This window comes from Aulostomus chinensis, chromosome 8 (assembly GCF_037954235.1).
Source record: "Aulostomus chinensis isolate RoL2024-O1b breed Wild chromosome 8, RoL_Achi_v1.0, whole genome shotgun sequence".
NCBI lineage: Eukaryota > Metazoa > Chordata > Actinopteri > Syngnathiformes > Aulostomidae > Aulostomus > Aulostomus chinensis.
The window spans coordinates 5,757,084-5,780,407 of record NC_141327.1 but is presented as its reverse complement, the minus strand read 5'-3'; the positions used below and the strand labels follow the sequence as shown (position 1 = coordinate 5,780,407).

Genomic DNA, 23,324 nt, shown 5'->3' with positions numbered 1-23,324 from the left:
GTTAATCCACGAACCACCCGTAATAATGGTCAATAAACATGCCAGCCTCCTCCTGTTGAATCTCACTAAAAACAAAAAGGTTCAACAGGGTGCAGAGAGCCAAACCAATGATGTCACCTCCTGTTATCCTGAACATGGGAAAGAACTCCTTGTGACTTCAAACAATCCTTTTTGTTTGACAAAAGTAATATTTAAAAAAACAAAGTGCATTTTTCTGTATTTTGTTGATAATAGACCTTTTACACAGCATTTAACAACATTTACAATCAGTAAGACATGACATGTCAGTAAGACATGACATGCAAAAACAGGACACAGAAAAATTGAGGATGCCATCATTCATTTTATTATTTGCACTTTCCCTAGATGCAAAACATCCTCAATATGATTGACTCTACCCTTTAACCCAATACCATACTGAGCAGTATTTTCAAATAACTGATTTGTGTGTGTGTGTGTGTGTGTGTGTGTGTGTGTGTGTGTGTGTGTGTGTGTGTGTGTGTGTGTATACCACTAGAGGGAATCATTGCCTCAGTAATTCTGTTTAAGTCAAAGTTTATTCCTCACTTCACTCTGTGTGGTTTGTGGATCCATCTTGTGGCAGAAGCCTAAAATCATCCAGTATAACGGGGAATCACTTCCAGTGGTTAACATTATGGTGCAGTGAGTCAATGGCCAAAAAATGCAAAAACAATACAAGAAGAAGAATAAAATCATTCTGAATGAACTGTAAGTTTAAATTATATAAATTTGAAATATGAAACAGTACGTGGCTTTAATGCCATGCAATCCTTTTGTTAGAGCCCCAGCTGTGACCCCCCCCAAGTTCCGCAGTGTTTTCCTGTCTGTGCAGCTCCTCTCCTGGTTTCTTGATCTTCGACCCTTGAAATAAATAGGCTGTTATTATTCAAAAAGTTAGTAAGCTCATTATATTGGGAACAGGCTCTTGGCATGTCAAGGTTATCAACACATTATCTCATGAAGGCGACCTTTGTTCACTCAAGATAACAACTCATTTCAACTTGGACTTGTCTGATGTCCTTCATTTCCTATTATATATGGATTATGACCCCCAAGGAAGTGTGTTTTCCTATCCCAGTTAAGAAAATTGGCCACCTTCCCCCTCCTAGACAGAGGGAGCACTACAGAGATAGCTGCAGACATGCTAATAGATTGTCAGCAAACACTTAGCCTTTAGCTTGTTTTTGCTAGCACACACACCACAGCCGCTTCAAAAACAACTGCAAAGTCACATTTTTTCAACATACTTGAGACAAACAAAAATCAACATAGAGGAGGGGCCTTGCAAACACATTGGAGATGACGGAGTTACAAACGGCAGGCAAATGTGTTTTGAAAAAAAGTCTTCCGAGATACATTTTTTCCCCTTATCACTAGCAAATGAGCATAGTTATTTCTAAACAACCCAGCTTGCCCATGATCTTAAAATAAAGGCATTAAAAAAAAAGTTATTACAAGCACAGCTGCTCTCAGATTCCATAAAATGCCAGATTAACATTGCAAGCTACATGATGACTTTAGGATTATATTGTGTAACTTTGATATCATAGGATATGTGTTTTCGCTGGTATTGTTGAAACTTTACCCTCCAAATCAACAACAGATTTCCCTGCATGATGTGATAAAGGTCACTACTATGGAAGTGGTTTCATCTGATTTTGAATTTAAAAAGCCATTGAATTTTTAGCACTGAATATTTATGCACTGGCATCACATGGACTCTGAATTTGGCCTGTCGACTCTGAGCGGCTTGAAAATGGATGAGTTGAATTTTACACCTCGTCTTCTGCCGTCTGAATTTGGCCAATCCAATTTAAATAACTTGAATTTATAGTATCTGAATTTTTTAAAACTAGAATTTTTCATTCTGGATTTTTTAACATTGAAAATTGAGGGTGAATATTAATTATTGAAAATTTGAAGAATTAAATTCAGAGGCAAAAAATTCAGATACATCATTTCAATGCGTAAATATTCAGCGCTAAAAATTCAATGGCTTTTTAAATTCAGAAACAGATTTACTTCCATACTCACTCATCATGCGCAGCAGCAACCAGCAGGATAAATGCTGACCGGCTGGTGAGACCAGCTCTGCTGTTGTAGCTTGTGTTGCTGCCATCAAGTGACCAAAATGCTGCTCTGGAGTAGCTCTCATACATTTGATAACATACAATTCAAAATAAGATTGTCTTATGATTTATGTTAGTCTCTTTATATTTCTGATATTCATTCACTGGACTCTTCATTATTGACAGATGCCCAGTGTCATAAAACCAGCTGTCATTATTTACAGCTTCTATAACATCACAGTTCTTTTTTTTTTTTTAATCTCCAAAGGCCAAAATTCCTTTTCACAGCAGCCATTTTGACATACTAGGTAAACACAGGTGCTAGGAATGACATTAACAGGGGTATTTAGATACACAGTAACATCTGTGTTTACTTACTACTTTGTGTCAAAATGGCTGCTGTGAAGAAGGCAAAGAAGAGACGTTTGCCCTGAAGGTTTCGGTCACAAAGAGGCTAGGTTTAGGAACACCTCATGATTCAGGTTAAAATAAAACCTTTCACATTGTCTTTCTCTCTTTCAATGATTTTCTGGCAGGAAAGCTAGCCTCTCCACTGTGTGAGAAAAAAAAAAACAAACCTCCTATTGAGGCCGTAGTTGGGCATGGAGTTGTGATGAGTCAATTTTTTTAAAAGGTTTTTCTATCTGTTCCTCTCATGAATGTGAATGCACAACATAATGCAGACCAGTTCATCATCTCTGCAAAATACAGCTTCCATAATAAATATGTACAGTCTCTGACAGTGTTATCATCATCCCCATCTTTGTAAATTACCTCAGATTGTACATGTGTAACGAGTGAAATGAATATATTTCAACAGCGCTTAAAATCAAGCTGTATATTAATGACTAGACATGGCTGCTGTCACAGGAGCAACAGAGGAACTAACACTGCCTTGTCATTGCTCTCCTGAAAACATCAGTCATATACAATGTACAATCTTCTGAGAAGTGGTCTGTTGGCGAGTATGACTATCCAACACTTTAAGAGCGTTTACAACATCTGCATGTCTACTCAGAGAAAATTCACTCCTCGGATAGTTATGAAACACTTTACAAAGTTGTCTTTGTTGAGAGTGACTCGTCTTTTTCTCTGTATGTTTGAGGTAAAATCTTTTTCAATATGCTCTGTAGTGATTAATCTCTAACATCAGAAGCCACATGATCATACGCACTATTCCCAGCAATCACATGTCCTCCCTCCAGTAAATTCAAGGACTCCAGGGACCTGCATCAGTAGGTGGCATGGAAACTGCATTTAGAGTTTTTTTCTGACAATTATTTCAATGAACGTTTCAAGGTTTGAAAGCATCTCTTACTCTCTCCGTCTCCACCATCATCCTCATTAAAATCCCATTAAGCTTTAATGAGGTGATCACAATGGTCAAAACAAGAGCTCCTGCGCTTGCTGATCAGTGTGTCCTCCTGTCTGAATTCATCCTGCTTAATACTGAACATCCTGGTGCACTCATTCATATGAACAATTACATGAACTCTTTGCCTGCTCAGTGTATCTCCCTAGTTCAACGTAGCCTGCGGCTCTCAGTCCATAAGTGGAAGAGAACCGGAGCTGATGAGTCATCTTTTGAACCCACTGAGATGTGTACTTCATTCATACATATGTACCAGTGATTTAATACTTCACGTGTTCCGGTGCTGAGATACATCGTCTGATTATACGTGTTTCTCATTTTCTGCACGTCTTTGTTTTTAAGTTTGATGCAAGTGCATGAATATATGACCGACTCGTTTCACAGTCAGACATGAAAAAGTTTCCCTACAGGGTCAAGACTCTGCAGGACTTGTAATAATATGAAAATGTATTGTGGAGTGGATACATTTTGGCACAAAGGCACAAGTCAGAACATCTAAGACAAGGTGAAGAAACCTCCACTTCACTCAAATAAAAGAATCTTGTCATTTTACTTTATTTTGATATTCTTAATCTTTTTAATTGTAACCTGCCAGATTTCATGGAATGAAACAAATAGTAAAAAGGTTGGTGAAAATTACAGTCAACATAGGTGCTTCTATTAGATATTGATCCTGATAGCGTAAACAGATAACATCTTCCTCTTTCACCCGTGACTTCATTGTTCCATGTCCGGCTATCTACTGTTAGTGCAGTCACAAACATTAACAGTAATTCAAATGACATACATCATCAAACTAAATTTCACATGTAAGTAGAAAATACTCAGACTGTATATCTCCACCTAGGCAACATTTCGGCTCCTGGCACTGTAATGCTAGGGTCCTAATTCTAACTCCCAGAAGCGATGAGTGGGCTCTCACAATACAGTATCTGTCTTTCATGGAGCAAGAGGGAGGTATACCTGATAATATTTTGATTTTGCATGAAAGAGCAGACTAAGGTATGCAAAGTGATGCGAATAACACTTCCTGCAACCACTAGGAGGTGCTACAGAACACACTCTTTATATTATGTAAGGTCGCTATCCAACAGATCAGGACAACACAGTGAAATCTGGATGCACTGAAAGTCAAATGATGTTTTTACACGAGGCTTAAGGTGGTGCTCTGACTTAAATTCAGTTTGTAGAAGTCTTCAGGCTGGGACTTTAATCAAAGATCTTATCATGTGGAGTCCAGTTACAACAGTTTGCTGTTTTATGGCAAAACATCAAAATTGCCCGCCTTGGCAAAGCACCACTTTTTTACGCAAACTGTCTTAGCATAACTCATCAAAATGTTCTTGTGTTTCTGAATCTGTGTCTTGGATCAGGTCAGCCCACTGGAGGAGTACATCAAACTCCATCCTTCCATTGTCTTCCGCTTATTCCTGTTAAGGGTCGCGGGGGGGGGGGGGCGGGGGGGGCTGGAGCCTATCCCAGCGGCTACGGGTGAGAGGCGGGGTTCACCCTGGACAGGTCACCAGTCCATCACAGGTCCAACACATATAGACAGACAACCATTCACACTCACAGTCACACCTACGGTCAAATTAGAGTATCAATCAGCCTCGTCCCCAATTGCATGTCTTTGGATGGTGGGAAGAAGCTGGAGTACCGGAGAGAACCCACGCAGGCACAGGGAGAACATGCAGACTCCACATAGAAAGATCCCGTGCTGGAGCTGGGACTCAAACCTGGAACCTTCTTGGTGTGAGGCGACAGTGTTAACCACTGCACCACCGTGCCACCAGTACATCAAAGTGTGAAGAAAAACCTGACATCTTTTACTTTTCACCCCAGATGGCACTGTAACTAATCTGCCCAAGAATTTAATGACTTTCTCCATAGTATACTCCCTCACCAAGTTTGGTTCAAATCAGCCTCATAGTTTCGTGTAATCTAGACAAACAAAGAAACAAATGAAAAACAAATTCCACCAAAAACATGATCTCCTTGGTGAAGCACATAATATTTCAAGATCCTGTCTATAAATATGCATTCTTATCAGTCTTATGCAAGTTTCATTTGGGCTTCAAAGTGCTTGGTTCCTTTCATGTGGACGAGTTGATGTGGTCAAACCAAGTGTAAAATGGACACATTGCTTCAGGCTCACAACCACAGCACCAGCTAATGACACAAAGCATTCACATTTAACAAGGAATGAGAGGTCTTTGGTGTGCGTGTGGTGAAAAGCAGAGACGCTACGCCATCGACCTATTTGTTTTCCCAGCATGAATACTGTAGCTGCACCGACATTTGTCATCTATGAGATATAAACAGCATTAAAGCCAGGTAAACACCGGCAAACTGATGTCATTTCCTGGACATGTTGTGAACAGAGGCTGCAAATAAACATGATATTAGCAGCCAAACAGATTAGTAAGTAGGCCTATACGTGTTTCTATGGCAACAACTGTCTCATAATGCCCCAAACGCTTTAGATTTGTAGAATTAGAGGGGTTGCATTAATTTGTCCTCTCCGTTCTAATCAGTCATACTTAGTTCAGAATCCACACTCATTATTTAGGAAAATAAGATACACATTAAATAATGTAAAAGTATTGGCAACAGAGGGATGCCGGGAAACATGAGAAAGGCCCACTATGATGTGGCACTCACAGCTGGATGCTGGTACAGAAGTATGGTCCACAGTTAAACACAATCTCTGTTAATCATAAATTTGAAAGTATCAAAGCTATAAAAACAGACACTGAGCTACATTTAGATTGTCCACAGCAGTTTTTGAACAGCTTTTGTTCATAATTTTGCTCTCACATTTATTCATACAATATTGTTGTCTTGTTTTATTCTATTGTAACTATTCTTGTTTATGAGAGACCTGTATAATGTGTCTTCAAAATAAATAGTGTGTAAACTGTAAAAGTTCAATTTTTCTCAGTCGTTGACAATACCTTCAGCAATGTCAAATGGTCTACATTATTTTGTCTTAAACGTTAATATTCGGCTAAGAAATGCTAAATGGTGGGTGAAGTCTTCCACATTTGCAGTATATAGTATATGATTAAAAAGAGAAAACTCACTGGCATTTGAATGTAAAAAATTTTAATTGGTCACGTGAGAGGTCCACTATTTTATTTTGTAGCTGAAACAGATCTCATTTCAGTGAAACTGTGAATGTTTCCACCTGTCGGCAGTGATTATGTACGTTTACGTTCTGAGTAGATATCAACAAAGGTTCTTAAGCTGGGGTCTGAGGACCAAAACCTCTATGGACATTACAAATGTAATATCCACAAACCTTATTGTACATAACTAGTGTACTGATGAGATTTTACTTTTCACGTCAATTAATTTTGCATACTTTTTGTTTTCAAAAACTAATTTTCAGAGACAACATTTCATCTAACGAAAACAGTTCCTGCTCATCATATCGTGACATCCCTTAAAATCATGTCCTCTTCCTGGTGTCTGTCAGCGAGGACATGAATCAGCGAATTCTGCGCATAAGCTCAGTTGCTGCTGGTAAATATGATGACACTCCAGATATAAGAGTAATAATTCAGTCCAGGATAAAAGTAGAACCTACTGAACTGAATGTCACATTCCTTGTTCATTCACACTCACTCTGATCTACCTCTCAAACTGGCCCTGTCACTCCCGTTTATTACATCCTCTTGTCACTCAGTAACATATCAGCACAAAGCATCATGAAGTGATTATTTTAAAAATGTGCTGGTGTCATTTACTAAGTCTCAAATAAAACCAAAACTGACCTCCTGCAGGTTTACCCTTTAACCATCCATTCACACAGATTACAAAAAAACACATTATGTTGCCGATCAGTGTGTCTAAAGGTCTACTTCCTCCCATCCAACCAGGCTACATCCACATAAACAGACCTTATAAAGCCTGCTGCTGGTGGGCTCTTAGATTGATTTCGTAAAGGGATGCCCAAACTTTTTCCCTTTAAAAAAGCTGAAACTGAACCTTGACAAAAACCAGAAAAGCAAAATGAAAAGATATAAAATGAGATCCCAGGTCTCTTGAATTAATATTTAAACTTTTACCTAAATGTTCAATAAATTTGCTTAACATGTATCTTTGGAAGAGGTTTAGGTCTATTTTTGTAATGCAGGCATGTTCAATCAGAACCAGGAGAACACAAGTGAACTGTGATTAAGAAATGCCAATCTCCCAGCTTAGCTTGCCAAAGACACTCAATCACTACTCGTTATTTAAATTTCGTTCTTCTGCTTATCACCGTCCGCAATTATAGAATTATAGTTGCATACCCTAAGCGCTGAGACCAAAAGCATTGTAAATACCCAGATCACAAATATATTTCTTTAATTCATGTATGTGGTCTCTCTGTACAGATGGGAAACAACTGCATTTCAGCAGCTGTCGGAATGAGAGATGTGTGTGCAACGTTAACGCGGGCTGCTGTGATTGTGTAGCAGGCGTGCCGGTAGCAGCAGTTGAGCCGCTCCTCCGTCTCTTTCACTTCCAGGTTCAGGCCGCCGCGGTCCAGTCACATTTCAACACGAACTGCTTTCGGCCTGATAAATGCGCATGCGCACTACTGCTGACCCCTCCGGTTTCTGCGTGCAATGCCACGTTAGTAGCGGTAGACACAAAATACCAGCTACTCTCCCAGCCTTCAGCCAGTAAAAGAGCAAATTTAAGGCCTATTTTTAAGCTAAACGCCATTTGAACGTGTCTGCTACTTTCGTGTCTCGGTCAAGAAGACCACTCGACGGTAACTATGTTGAAGTTTTTCCTCATCTGTACACTAGCTGTAGCCTCCAGGGCTGAGATCGCCGAGGAAGAAGATGTCCTGGTGCTGAAGAAAACTAACTTCGAGGAGGCTCTGAAAGCTCACCCTAACATCCTGGTGGAATTCTGTAAGTAGAAGAGCCTGGAGAGTCTCTCCAGCAAACGCCAGCTGTCTCCAGTGCATCACCGGTTTCCCGTCTAGCAAACTGAAGGAAGCCTCGGTCAATGTTAGCATTAAAACTTTGACACTTCTGACAAGTTGTTGCTGGCAACATACCGCTGTTTTGCTTAATTTTAGATTCGTGCAGGAATCTGTTTCACATACTTAACCACCTGCCATTCACCGTCGTTCTAATTGTGTAATAATAGACGAGGATTTTGCTCATGAGACGGCGTGTTTTCTCTTTGTCACAGTATTGTAGTAACGTTGCATTTGACTGACCAAGCATTGAAGCTGGTATAACATAATGGCCTCACTTAGCAATCATGAATTATTCTACAACGACTATTCACCGTGTTTGTGGTATATCTTGGCAGTCTGTTTAAAAATCCAGATTCTTACGGCATAGATTTCTGCTGTTAGTGTTCATTAACATAATTATGACTGTCGTCAACAAAAATAGTTGTAAGAGTTCAGTCAATCAGAAACATGCAGAGTTTCGATTGTCTAGTGTGGCTTCATAACTACAAGTTTCACTTTATGTGTAGCCTGGGTGTTGTTGTTTTTTTTACCCTATCCTGAGAGTTGTGAGCTCTAAGTTTTACGCCTTTTTTAACTTATATTTTTTCCCGAAGAAAAGAAAAGAAAGAAGTGACTTTTCTAGCTTTAGTAAAGATTTAGTGACTCGCTTCTTCATTGCTTGCAGGCCCGTCCCGCTACAGTTCAGTCAGATTGTTGACCTGCTCAGTTAGAATGACGTGGTTATGGACCAATCAGAGATGGCCTTTGAGAGGAGTCTCCAATGAGCTGGGGGTGGGAGGGGCGAATCCCTGTTTGCGTTCATGACTCAGAGTCGCGGGGCGGGGTCTCAGCGGGGATATGGGGTTAGGTTGACGTGTACTTTGCGAAAGTTGATCAGCGCGTTTATATTGACTTCAAGAAAGGACTTCGTGGAAGTTTTGTTCATTAGCAAGAATTTAAGATGACGCAATGTAGTTGATTTCCCTCCACGTGTCATTAGCGAACAGGTGATTGTCTTCTAGGACTTTTTGTCCCACTCTCAAACATGATTGGATGCCAAGGCCAATAGGTTAAACCTGACAATTGAATTATTCCACATTTTTCTGTCAATCTGCTTAGCCACTATGTTGTGTAGCCACAATCCCCTCAAGTTCAAACCACTCTTTTTTTTTTTCTTTCTTCCGAATGGTCATTAAGTAAGAAAATATCTACAACTATCCATCTTATATTCCAGGAATAACATATGTAAATTAATCAAATTAAGTTACTGCACAGGGAAATGTAGGACATTTGTTAGTAATGTCAGTAAGCTGTCATTCATGAACATTATCTAGTATCATCAAATATTCAACCAAATGTTGAAATGCCACCCTGCTGTGCCTTGTGGGAACAAGGCTGTTTGAATAAGAAGTCAGTTATGTGTGAATTTGAGAAGATGATAATTAGAAATATGATGTTTAACACACATGATTTGAGAGAAGAATTTAGCTAACTTATCTGGAAAAACAAAACACTTCAGTTTAGCTTTCAAGCACTCACTTTTGCTGTGGTGATGCACATTCTCAGGATTATTTCCAGTCTTAGGTCTGTAATTATTTTTTTCTCCAACAGTATTGTAAGATAAAAATTTACTCATCCTCTAAGAAATTAAGTGTCGAGATTGTTGAAACCTAAATCATGTTTTCATCAACAGAAATGCAAACAAGTTTTATATTCCTCTTTACGCTCCTGCAGATGCCCCATGGTGTGGTCACTGCAAGGCCTTGGCACCAGAGTACGCCAAAGCTGCTGGGATGCTGAAGGCTGAGGGTTCAGACATCCGCTTGGCTAAGGTGGACGCCACAGAGGAGACCGAACTGGCCCAAGAGTATGGTGTACGGGGATACCCCACCATCAAGTTCTTCAAGGGTGGAGAGAAGGAGTCACCTAAAGAGTACTCTGGTGAGCCGTCTTAAGTTTTCATCGGGACAGTTTTGTTAGATGACGTAACAGCGACGTACATGCTGCTGTTGGGTGTTTGTTGATCAAGTCCTCTGACATAAGATATCAGATACTTCTGTTTACTTAAACAGTAATTCAGTATGCATCTCAATCTGGTTAGTAACAGCTGTATACTGTTTAATTTGGGTTGCCCAGTTCTTTTAAAAGCTACTTGATCCAAACGCTGAAAAAAATTGTAAGTTATTAAAATATGAAAGGGGAGAGGGGGAATTGTTTGTTCATACGGTAGGTAGTTTTGAGTCTTGGATTGTACCTCGCAAATCCACTTTGGCAGGGTGCAAGTACAGACATTTGTCGGAAGGGAAAACAAACCAAATATCAAAGTTTAATCACACCCTGTCATTAAGTACTTCACACATTTGACATTAAGTAGCGACTACCACTGGTGACGTTTGTCATTTAAGACCAGCAAATCTGAGAATTCATTTGAAGAAGCCGCACCCAATTCAATCCATTGTACAAAGATTTGTGAAATGTCCTGTTGGATGGAGCCCACATTGCAGTCGGTGAAGGAAACGGGAGTCAGGTATAAAACTCTGGCTTTAAAAATCCACATGCTTCTATTCGTATTTCTGTCACAGGAGCATGCATGAATCTTATCAAAAGTGCAACGCCTTTGCTGCTCTTGGATGTCACCAAAGTAAATGAAAAAATGGCAAAGTGTGAGTTATTTAACTCACAATTTTAATACTGCACTTTTAACCCTTGGCACATGTATCAAAAATGTTCCTCTTTGCATGATGTTGCAATTTGTTATTCGTTTCTCTGATTTGTAAGAGTTCCGAGAAAACTCGGCAGGGTCATATGTCCTGAAGCCTGTACGCACATACACCAGGTCATCAGGTCATGCCTCACCAAACCCAAGAGCTAGTAGTTAGAAACATGTCTAACTCCAGCTGTGTGCTTCATGTGTGAAAGGGCCTCACAGTCCAGAGTTTATGACAAAGTGCATCATAAATCTGTGAGGGTTTTCGAACTCAATTCCACCTCAGTTTTCCACATTCATTCTCTCTGCACTGTAGAGCCGGCAACACGAGTTGGCTGAGAGGGACAAATTACATTGTTGGTGTCTGTTTTATTGTTGCACATCCTTTTAGAAGATGCCTGAAGTAATATTTTGAGTAAACCCCATAATTTTAAAAAGTGACAATTTAGGAAACACTTTTTGAATATTCTGAAATAATTCAGGCTATATAAGCCAGATCTTTCTGACTTGTAACTTTCTCTGGTAAAATGGCATGCACAAATGGCAAGTCAGCCAATCAACTCCCAGCAAAAGGACAGAATGTGGGTGGGGTTTTCTCTGCACGCTCCCCTCACGCTTGCCTGCTAGGGAGATGTGCAGTTCTTCACGTCTGCTTCTCTCTGTGGTCAGCTGTGTTTGGAACGGGAGCACTGAGTGGGTTGGGCTCCTTTTTATTTTATTGTGGAAAAGACTTCTTGAAACACCCTCCTCTTGCTCCCTCACACTGCTGCAGAGCCGTGTGTGTATTAGTTAGATTGCTCCTGTGTTGCATCACTGAATCAGTCATGCCTATCTGAAGTCCAGTTGTATTTCAAAGGAAGGTAAATATGTTTTGCAGCCTCTTAAACATGTTTGTCTGGTTTAATGATAAGACAAACATATAACCCTTGTTCAATATTGCCAAGACTGTTAGGAATGCAGAAGTATTGTATTGCTTTTTCTTTTAACCTCAGTCCAAAAAAAAAATTCATACTCGTGTACTTCTTTCTTGATAAGGAAACTTAATTGTTAGAATATAACATAGCAAATTCACCATAAATCCGATGGTGAAAGACTATTTTAGAATTATGACTCAGTTCAGACGAGCTTTCTCTTAGGGGTCTGCCCACTTGTGCTCCTACGATTTAAAAAAAAAAAAAAAAACACAAAAAAAAAAAACACCAGTTCATCCCATCAATTATAGACAGTGCCTTTCATGAATGGGCTAATAGAGCAACACAATAAAGAATCTATTCATTGATAATACTTGTTGCATCTGTTGATCAATAAATACTTGGAATCAACATCCCGAATTCTCTTTTAGATTTTTTTGAAGCTCCGTAGTTTTATATCAACATCATTTAATCATTTCCCACACCAGCCACCCAACTCCCTTTTAAATTCCATTTTGAAGCTTAATTCAGGTTCCAAAGGGGCTATCTGGAAAATATACTCCCTACTAAATACACATAATTTGGAGCCTTTGATGTTAATAAAGAATCAATGGGAGGGCAATTTGGGGTTTGCACTTCCTGAGGAGATCTGGGATGGTGCTTTAGATGGAATACACTCCTCTTCAATTTGCCTACAATACACAGTTATCCAGTTCAAAACTAGACAATGTTTGGCAATCAATGTTTAAAAGTTTTTCAGATGTTTTACAAGTACCTATAGAAACTTCTGCCGTCACTGCCATATTTGGAATGACTCCCCAAGACACTCACCTTAACCGCCAGGCAAAGATTACAGTAGCATTTGCGTCTGTCACAGCCAGGCGATTTAATACGCTTTAAATAGAAGGAGAAACTTCCCCCCACCTTTTTTAAGATGTGGATCAATGACCTTCTACTCCAACTGGTATTGGAGAAGACTCACTATCCTACAAGAGGATGTTTTCAAAAATTTTCTGCTTCATGGAAACCTTTCTTCAGCTGTATAGAGAAATTGGATATCACTAATATTGGTGTTTAATGAGACCTTTTTTATGGTTACTTGTGTATCATACTGGTTTAACTATTTTTTTTTTTAAACTTGTGTGCGTGTGTGTGATTGCATACAAGTTCAGCCATTACTAGGTTGTTGAATGGGACAGTAATGTTGCAGGGACAGGGCTCTGTTGGAGCGAGGGGGCATTTGATGCTTACATTCGTAATATTTCTGTTCACCTACACTTCAGAATTAATTACATTGTACACTATCATTTTATCTATAAAAAAATCAATTTAAAAAAAAAGACCTTGAGCAAAAAAAGAGACTACAACATTGCAAAAGAAACAACCTAAACATTGCTCACAACACAAGACCAGAGGAACAAAGACCTGCATTTTAAAAAGTAAATCTATTATCTTACAAATAACATTACTACATATGAAAAGGTACAAGCAATTCAATTTAAAGACTTGACTGTGCTATTCTATAGATGCAGTTGGTTCATTCTAAAACTCTTCTGGTCTGGCGTAGTCTGGCTCTCATGACTCCCTTAAACATTCCTGCTGGTTTTGTGCAGAACTGAATGTCTGGAATCAAATTAGAGAATGGATATCTGCCACCTGCAAAACAACCATTTTAATTTAGCTGAGCTGTGTTTTTGTTTTGTTTTGTCATGAGGGTGAAAGTCTTAAGATTTCACTGAAGATGAATGAACGTGAAAGAAATGTAGTTTGTGTCATAGGATTCATTTTTGTTCAGTGGATGAATTGGTGTTAGCTCGACACAATCCTCTGAGAGAGTCTGTGTTTGTGGTAGGATATTAAAAGATAATTGTATATATTTTTAGTTTGATGTTGGAAGATATATTTCAAAATAAACTCCAACACAACAGTGAGGTCTGTTTCATCAGTCTGAGTAAAACTGAAGGATGCCTGTTGCCAGGACTTACAAGTTGCAGAGCAGCCTCCCAAAGTCACAACTTTTTGGTGAGATATGCAACCTACCCTGACTCCTAACACTCTTTTTTTTTTTTTTTGATGTGTTGCAGCTGGCAGGCAGGCCGACGACATCATCAGCTGGCTTAAGAAGCGCACAGGCCCAGCCGTCGCCACCCTGACAGGGGTCACCGAGGCAGAGTCTATGATAGCTGACAATGAGGTGGCAGTCATTGGATTCTTTAAGGTGAGACACTTGACTTTTTAAGTTGTCTCCAACAGTCATTCATGGTCTGATTCTTTGGTTTATGGGACTCTGGTGCTTTCCCTCATCATATTCCAAAACGCACAAGATGTGATGCTTTAGGCTAAGTGAATGCTTTTTTTAGTCCTTAATGTTTAGATTTGTTTCTACATCATAATTGTCTTTCGAGATGCACAGTATTTTGATTTTTAACCATTATCTTACACAGCTGATTCAGCTGATGGCTGGTATTTACCCATTCCGATATTATGGTTTAAAAAAAAAAAAAAAAAGATCAATGATCCCACTTTGTGTGCACTGAAATAAATGTGCATGTAAATGTGAAAATAAGATTTAACTTGATTTCCCCAACATTTTGAAAAGTGTATTAATCAAATTTCTTTTTGGTGAAAGGCACAGAAGACTTAATCAAAGTGGGCTAATAAATGTTGACTGATATACTTAAAACAATCGGATATTGTCATGCATTCTAGTGTGTCATCATTATGGTCTTTTCAAGCATTTCAAGAGCCACATAGCTGTAAAAGTTATTTTTTAAGAAAGCTGTCATTTTTAGGCTAATTTTCCCGTGTCTTTAGGATGCAGAGTCTGCTGGAGCCAAGGCCTATGAAAAGGCTGCTGAAGCCATAGATGATATTCCCTTCTCCATGACCTCTGATGATGCCATTTACTCAAAGTTTGAGGTGTCCAAGGACGGTGTCATCCTCTTCAAGAAGGTGACTGACTCACTGCTGCAAGATGTTATATAATCTTCATTCACTCTCTGTGCAGCTAGGTTGCACATATACCTATTTATATAGATATTAAATAGGTTAGTAGTGGCCTCGCATCAGCCAGCTATTACATTATGTACTTGCATTTGAGACTGCTGAAGACACCCCAGGGTTTTTGATTGACACCTTGGTAATGTTAGGCTCACAGTATCTGCTCTCTGTTGCTAATCTGGGCCCGTCTGAGATCCTTCGATGTGTCAGACGTGTGCTAGCCTTTGGGCCTGCTGCCTATGTACCAGTGAGTGAGCTCATGGTGTTGAATGGTAAAGATCTGTATGTCCTCCAAGTAGTCCAAGTATCTATGACCCGAACAAATGGCAGCTGAATGCTCTTGCAACTGTAATTAGTAATTGAACTCACTTTGATCATCTGCTTCACCCTTAGGTCAGGTTAGTAGTCACTCAAGTGGGGAAGCATTGATCTAGTATTGATATAGAATATCGTCCTGATGGGGACTAAAATGTCTGGATTGGATGACGGTGAAAATTTGGCTGATTTTCTGAATTTAACTCTATAGTATCAGACTCCGTCATATGGACCATATCCTGCATCAGCAGTGTGCCTGTAGGCTACATTTTGTTTGTAGGGGGGCTAATACCATGGAGGGACCTGAATGGAAGTACTCAGCAGCTGTAGAATATGTCTTTGCTGCTTGTTCCTGATGATTCATTTCAATTAACACCAACAACATTACATCTATATGCATCTGTCACATTTTGTATTGCAGTGTTTGGCAATGTTTAAGTCAAGCTTGAAAGTGCTTTACTGGTAAAAGAAAGACCCCGGTCTCTTCAACACAGTGAGGCACACCACTTGTTAAGCATCAGTATTGAATTGGTACTCTGTATAAGTGGATATCAAAGGCCCAGATACCTCCAGACCGCTAAAGTTGGGTGGGTGCATCCATGCAATGATGGCAGGGACTAGTAGAGTCTCTCTACTTATAGAAGCTAACCAGTTGTTATCTTCTTTGGTTTTGTCACTGAGCTACAGGAAGATTTTTAGTAGACAAATCTTATTTACATGCTGGTGTGAGGATTGTCCTCTGTAGCTAAGATGGCAGTTCTACAGCATTGCTGTTCGTATTGTTGGGTGTAGTAAATTCATCGAAGGAGTGTGGGACTTGACCTGCTCCACTTGTAAAGTGTCATCAGAGAACTTTGGTTGGGATTTGGTGTCATTCAAATAAAATTGACTTGACTCTGCTCAGACGGGTTAAATACATCTCTGTAAAATTACACTTTGCTGTCAGTAGTTGTGTAATTCTTAGAAGTAACATTGTGTTCAAGCTTCAGGACCTGCATTCTTCGGTTGAACTTGGATTCATATCAATCACATCAGTAAAACCAGCTGATCTAATTAATAAATTTGCTCAGGATCTTTGACTTTTATGTCAAATATCTACTTATGCACATCTAAATGTGACGCTTGCTTTGGACATCCATAATGACCTGCATAAGTGCTCTAACTGTAGGTCAGAACAATGAGGTTTCTTATCAGTAAAACGCATGGGATGTGAATTTGTCAAAGGTCAGGATCTAGAACCTCCATCAGTCAATTAAGCCATCAGGAAAGGTAAGGGTGTTTACTTGTTATAACCTGATGCACCACAATATCAAGTTAAATGAGGGCTCTGTTATTTATCTTCATCTGATCCATGTTAATAACTTGGCCCGGATGCAAATATCACTGACAGGTGGGCTTCTTGCTTGCAGCTGACCAAAACTTCCCGAAAGCAAGGGCTCGACCCCAAACAGCTGGCCCCTCCTGCTTGTTGATCACAACATGGTTTCTCACGTTTCATGGCCTAGGTCAGTGCCCGCGAGGCTCCCACTCCCCCTCCGCCCATGTGTCCTTCTCCCCTATTGTGTGCCAGTAAGAGCTACTTGGCACAGCTGTGCTACAGCTATTCTTAACACTCAATAAAAATCTGGCCCCTTCATCAGCGGGGGTTGCCGGGGGATTTAAAGTAGTTTGTCTGGTAAATCTGTTTGATGTTAATAGGCAGACGAGATGGGACAGCAGTGGGTTGGATAATATTTGTCATTGAATATTTCCATCTTTTTCCTTTACAGTTTGATGAGGGACGCAATACCTTCGATGGAGAGCTTACTAAAGAAAACCTGTTGTCTTTTGTCAAGTCCAACCAGCTGCCCCTGGTCATTGAGTTCACTGAACAGGTAATTAGAGGGTCATGCAACAATTTATATTTTCATTTCTGCACTGAATACTGCTGTACACAGGGATAAGTAGTGAAAAGTCCACAGGACTTGATCCTCATCTGTCAAACTTGGACTTTTCTGTTGCAGACCGCTCCTAAAATCTTTGGGGGAGACATCAAATCCCACATCCTCATGTTCCTGCCTAAAGCTGCTTCAGATTTCCAGGACAAAATGGACCAGTTTAAGAAAGCTGCTGAGGGATTCAAGGGTCGGGTACGTAAACCCTTGAGGACTTGATCAGTTGTGTGTGTGTGGGTGTGTGTGTGTGTGTGAGAAATCTCAAACTCTGACTTTTGCTGTCTCCCTGGTCCAGATCCTGTTCATTTTCATCGACAGCGATGTTGACGACAACCAGCGCATCCTCGAGTTCTTTGGCCTAAAGAAGGAAGAGTGCCCCGCCATCCGCCTCATCACCCTAGAGGATGAAATGACAAAGTACAAGCCAGAGAGCGACTCCATCACTGCAGAGAGCATCACAGAGTTCTGCACTCTTTTCACTGAAGGCAAACTCAAGGTACATCACACATTGATAAATATTAGTATTTATACATTGAGTAAGTTCACGTAGGACTTTGCAGCTTGGCTAATTAATCCCACTGAAGAAAACTGTTGATGAACTTGAATTAAATCAAATGCCACAGTCCTGTACAAATCTGTGACATATGAGTGAATTTGACAAATGAAATGCAATTATTGACTCTTACCCTCTCTTCTCTCACAGCCCCACCTCATGAGCCAGGATATCCCTGAAGACTGGGACAAAACCCCCGTCAAGGTTTTGGTCGGCAAGAACTTTGAGGAGGTTGCCTTCGATCCTGCCAAGAACGTTTTTGTAGAATTCTGTAAGAACTGCTTCCTTGACGTTTGATTTATCCAGAGCACATTATTGGTACAACCAGAGAGTTGGACATTTTACATTTAAACAGCATTTATAGACAGTCATTTCTACTGTGGGGCTTGAGGTGCCAAAAAGGTTGACCCATTTTATTTTTATTGCAGTCAAGCTGACTTGCTCACATGCAGTAGATTTGGTAAATCTTCAAGCTTTTGCTTGTGAAACTCAAATCTTGCTCTTCCCGTCTTTTCCTCCTGCTAAGCCAATTTCAAATTCCCAAGGGTTGATGCAAGGCCTTCTCTCTGCAAGATACCAGACACTGATGCTGAGAAGATCTGGCTAGAAATAGCCACCTGATTATATTTAGTGAGTTGCTCTAGTACTGGGGGAATTTTCAATGGTTGGGTGTTTGGGGGGGGAAAGAGGGAGAGAGAGAAAAAACACTCACAGCCAGTCATGCATAGCCGGTTATATACCAGAATTAGCTGAGAGGTGAGGGGGAGTTCCCGAGGAGAGCTTCTCAAAGGATAGCATTTTGGCACTTATTTTTAACAGGATGCTTAAACAAGCCTATAGTTTGCTTCTGACCTAATATGCTTGAGATGTCTTTCACATCAATAACTAAATGAGCCCCTGCAAAGTACTTGATGCATGTTTCTGTAATGATTCAACACCCTTTTTTATGGCATTGCAGATGCACCCTGGTGTGGACACTGCAAACAACTGAGTCCCATTTGGGAAAAGCTGGGTGAGAAGTACAAGGAGAGCGCTGACACCATTGTGGCAAAGATGGACTCCACAGCCAACGAGATTGAGGCAGTCAAAGTCCATAGCTTCCCTACACTGAAATTCTTCCCTGCAGGAGAAGAGCGCAAAGTGAGCATCCACACAGCACAAAATACTTGCAAAAAGTAAACAAATACTGAACGTCCTGCTAATGTTCCATACAAAACATGGAAGTGAATCTCAAGGGTCCCTGGTAAACACCTCGTGGTCATAATCCATCCATCACCTCCTGCCCATAATGATCAGGTTTCCTTTCTTATTCATGAGATGCCTTTGCACTTGTGAGCCATAATGATCTGAGTGGTTATTTGGATCCAAAATCATTGCCATTGGGACATCCAAGGTATCATTCGTGCTTCTTGATTTAGCAGCGTTAAGTGTGCAGAAACCTGAGCCCCTCAACTTCTGCACCATTATGTTGCTGTTTGGTTCTTCTAGATGACCGCTCAGTGACTTCACTCTCATTTGAGCCTTGGTGTTCAACACCTGTCTCACGCTTTCGCCCTTCTTTATTTATTCTCATTTCCACTTTGTTATGCAAGCTTAAATCTGTGGTATGTATCCTACAGCTACACCATATTAAATCTCAGGATTAGCCTGCAACCCTACTTGGACAAAGCAAACAGAAAGCCTGGAGATGGTAAACATGTAAATGTGCTTTGATTGTCCTTTTTCACCTGCAACTTAATTTCAGAAACCATCGCTCGTGCTACCCCACTGCTCATAGAGCACTTGGAGAGGTTATTGGGACCGTTTTAAGACTGTTCCAAAGTTTAAAGACTGCAATTAAATTGACATGCCCATATTCTTTTGTTCTTCCACCAAAAGAATTGCTTTGTGCTTACATTGTAAAGACCTTTTCCAGGCTGGTTGTATGACATCACTAATCGGAAACAATATCTGTTCACCAGGTCATTGATTACAATGGTGAGAGAACATTGGAAGGCTTCACCAAGTTCTTGGAGAGTGGTGGTAAGGAGGGCGGTGCGCCAGCAGGGGATGACGAAGATGACGATCTGGATGCAGAGGTAAGAATGGCAACACTTGGAGGTGCATCTCCACGCCTTTTACAGGAGGCAGTACTGTTGGGGCTGCACAACTCATCACTGTCACAAGAAATCGCGGTTATGATCAATCCTCCACAAATGTTGCAGAAATGGATACAAGATGAAAGAAACTGTTACTAAGGTTACAAATACTGTAATCGTTACAAAAAATTCAAACAGAAGTGGAAGTTTTAGACCATAGAATTAAATGGAGTAATGGTTAATAAAAGTTTTACTTAATGACGTCATCTATTCATTGTATCGCTATCACAAATTGCAGTGCTGTACACAGTATTGCAGTATGACTTTTCACCAAACTGTTCAGCACCAAGGACAATTATAGCATCGCCTCCCGCCCCCCCAGAACACAATTTGTAAGCACCTGAACAAGCCAGTGCAGGCCTGTCTTGTAAATCCTCTTGTCCCCCTAGAGCTGATATTGGGTCAGTGGAGTCGCTAACCACATTTGTTGTAAAACCTCTGGTCAATTGTGTATTTAGTACTTTATATTCCATTGTAATTAATAAATAATAAAGTGCAAGCTCTTCAAGACCATGTATGAAACAGAACCTTTTTTTTTGATTATGTAGAGAAATTATTGCCTTGCTCAGTGAAAACACCTCATCTATGGATGTCTGAACAATGTCTAAATAGCTAACTCACTTTAAGTCTGCATTGATTGATGGAGCATGAATGAGCAGTAAACCTGAACATATATAAAAAAAGGAAAATGGCAGAAACATGATCAACGGTAGCTGCTCCAGTGAGCCAGTAAGCCAAATCGTTGGGGTGTAAATCCTTGTCGGGAGGTTTTATGAACAACTGTAAATCAGTTTCACGTTTCTGTAAGACGTGACCTCTAAATTGTTGTCAGCAGAAAAAGTAGCCATACTGGAACCCTTATCATAAAGTTGGAACTTAATTATTTTTCTGAAGATTCTGTAGAAAGTCAAGTGATGAGATTGGGTGTCTTTATTTTACCCCGCATAATGTGTGAGGCATATCTAGTTATGTGTCTTAGATGTCCCAAAATAGATTGACATGAAAGTTTTGGGTTGTAACATGAGAACTGACCCACTTGTTATGAGAGGGGGTGGAGCATAACTGAACGACATCATCAGTCTCAGGATTTATTACCCATTTCAATTAAATATACATGCATTTAGGCACAATTCACCCTTGGTGCAATTCAAGAGCTTTAGGATGCTACAGCTATACTAATGAACATAGCCATCAGTGTCTCAGGATGTCTTGCTCTCATTGCTAGCATGGTTAGAGGCAGGATGCATGCTAGGCACCAACAAGCTGCCCAGTTGTGCTGGGTTACCACAGTTCTGTGATAGCCAGTGACCACCCTGAATGTTTACTTCTCACTCCCCCTTTTGTCACAACTTCTTCTCAGAAGTCTAATTCCAGCACTGCCCACTGCTGTCCAGTAATATGACATGCAGCTGTCATAACTGTTTACTGGGCTTTGCCTGGAGACCCGAGTCCCCAGAGCAGCACGTGCAGCGCTGCAGCCACTGTTAGAGGCAGTCTGTCTGATTTATCTCACACCCAACACCTGTCCTCAGACTAGACATGAAGGAATGGCTGAGCAAGATGTCATCCGTACGCAGAGATGTGGCTGTGACATAGAGGTTACACATTCTTCTGAGTGAATACCATGTTCAGCAGATCATTTTATTGATGCAGATGTTTCAGTATGTCATAATACCACAACTCCACCATTTAAAAACACAGGAAGCGACTGGTTCTACTCGCAGATGTAGTTTGAGTGTGATCAGCAAACTTTCTGTCTGAATCAATGACCTGCTCATTCTCTGCTCTCCAGGATTTGGACGATTTAGAGGAGGACTCTGACGGTGAGGACGAAGACGGACATGACGAGTTGTAAGAGCTGGCAAAAAAGAGGAGACAAGTCCTGCCCCAACCCCTGAACCAGTCACTGTCACCACCGTCACTCTCTAGTAGACCCTCCCTGTCCTGTGAACATTAATACTTCCCTTTTAACTTCCTCTCTGTCAGTCAGTCCAATGGTGGTGTGACAAGCCGCTTTTTGCCAGCCACATCTTCAACTTGCAACTTCTGGCCTGACAGGTCTTGTCCTTCCTGGGGGGACTCTGTGGATCAGCACACACCACCTCTATGGGAGACCACGATGCCTTCTCTATAAAGCCCCACATCGGCTCTTTGCCTTGTATATTTTCAACTAAACCTAAAAATGGCATCGAGATGCAGTTTTCCAAATATTAGGTTTTTTCCAGGTGCCCCCCTCCTCTTAAAACAGCCTTACCATTGATCAGTGTGGGGACAAGCAGAACCAGTGTTGTAACCTGTAATTGTAGGTGAGCGAGGGGGAGGGGCTGCCAACATTCTTCTCTCTCTGGAAGTCCAGAGGACCAGGGGTTTGTGCAGTTGTAAGGACTGATCTCTCAGGGGACAAGGGGCCATGCTGTTTTAATTTTGCAATCTTCACTGAATAAGACCACACCCCCAACCCCCCCACACCCCCACCCCCTAGTAGCTGAGACCAATTTCTTTCCTTCTTATGGTGTTTTTTTGGGGGGGGGTGGGGGGGGTCTACTTTCATTTTCTTCATTCCCAAACAATTTCTCATGTCACTCTGCGCGGCTACTGACTATTTTCAAAAAGGAACAAAGGTTATCTTTTGTGGGAAAAAATCCTATTTTATTTAATTACTTTCACACTGAGTGTTTGGTTATTTTCTTTTTTTTTAAATTTAGGACTTGTCATTTTTATTAATGTTATACCATTGTGCCCAGCTGTAGCCAGTTGGCCTTGTTGGGGCGGAGTTGGCCCTCGGACACACTCTCAGGCTCCGAGATGAGTTTTTGGAGCCAGTTCTGATAGGTTGCACTGCAATCATGCCTGATCAGAGATTCATCATGGTTACTAAAGCAGACCACGTTGGTCAGAGGAGCGTCTGTTCTATCTGAAGCGGGGAGGGAATGGTTGCACAGCCCCACCCCTCACCCATACTGTATATCCTGCATCCCTCTTGACTCTACCAACACACTTGTTGCCACAGCTGTGTGTGTGTGTGTGTGTGTGTGTGTGTGTGTGTGTGTGTGTGCGCGCACGCGTGTGTGTAATAGTAAGACTGGTCTTGGATGAACTGTGTGTTGTAGGGGGTGTGTGTGTGTGTGTGTGTGTGGCAGGCAGCGGTGGCTCGATGGAGCAAGGTGATAGTTTGACAACTGTACAGCGGTGAGGGAAACTAACAAAGCATTCCATCATATCCAAATTGATGTGGAAACATGAAATGGTGGCCAATAAAAGAGAAAAAAAACCTAATTGCTGTTTTGTTTTTGTTGTGTGTCGAAATGACTTTTTTTTTTTGCCTTCCATTGTTTCACACACAG

At 40.7% G+C, this 23,324-nt stretch overlaps 1 protein-coding gene across 1 annotated transcript; it reads left to right on the top strand.

Annotated features, from left to right (window-relative positions):
- Positions 1–8,043: 8,043 nt before the first annotated feature.
- On the top strand, positions 8,044–23,256 carry p4hb (prolyl 4-hydroxylase, beta polypeptide). Its single transcript, XM_086210602.1, has 11 exons — positions 8,044–8,369; positions 10,157–10,363; positions 14,125–14,258; positions 14,855–14,992; positions 17,125–17,229; positions 17,359–17,484; positions 17,585–17,785; positions 17,993–18,113; positions 18,801–18,982; positions 19,804–19,920; positions 21,773–23,256. The coding sequence occupies exons 1-11, from the start codon at positions 8,231–8,233 to the stop codon at positions 21,833–21,835; spliced, it is 1,533 nt and encodes a 510-aa protein (XP_086066728.1). The 5' UTR covers positions 8,044–8,230; the 3' UTR covers positions 21,836–23,256.
- The last annotated feature ends 68 nt before the right edge of the window (positions 23,257–23,324 follow it).

Bases quoted from the DNA above. Each gene is read 5' to 3' on its own strand.
- p4hb (XM_086210602.1), top strand. From the start codon at position 8,231: ATGTTGAAGTTTTTCCTCATCTGTACACTAGCTGTAGCCTCCAGGGCT. The intron at 10,364-14,124 runs GTGAGCCGTCTT...GATGTGTTGCAG, and splicing joins GTCACCTAAAGAGTACTCTG to CTGGCAGGCAGGCCGACGAC. The intron at 18,114-18,800 runs GTAAGAACTGCT...ATGGCATTGCAG, and splicing joins GAACGTTTTTGTAGAATTCT to ATGCACCCTGGTGTGGACAC.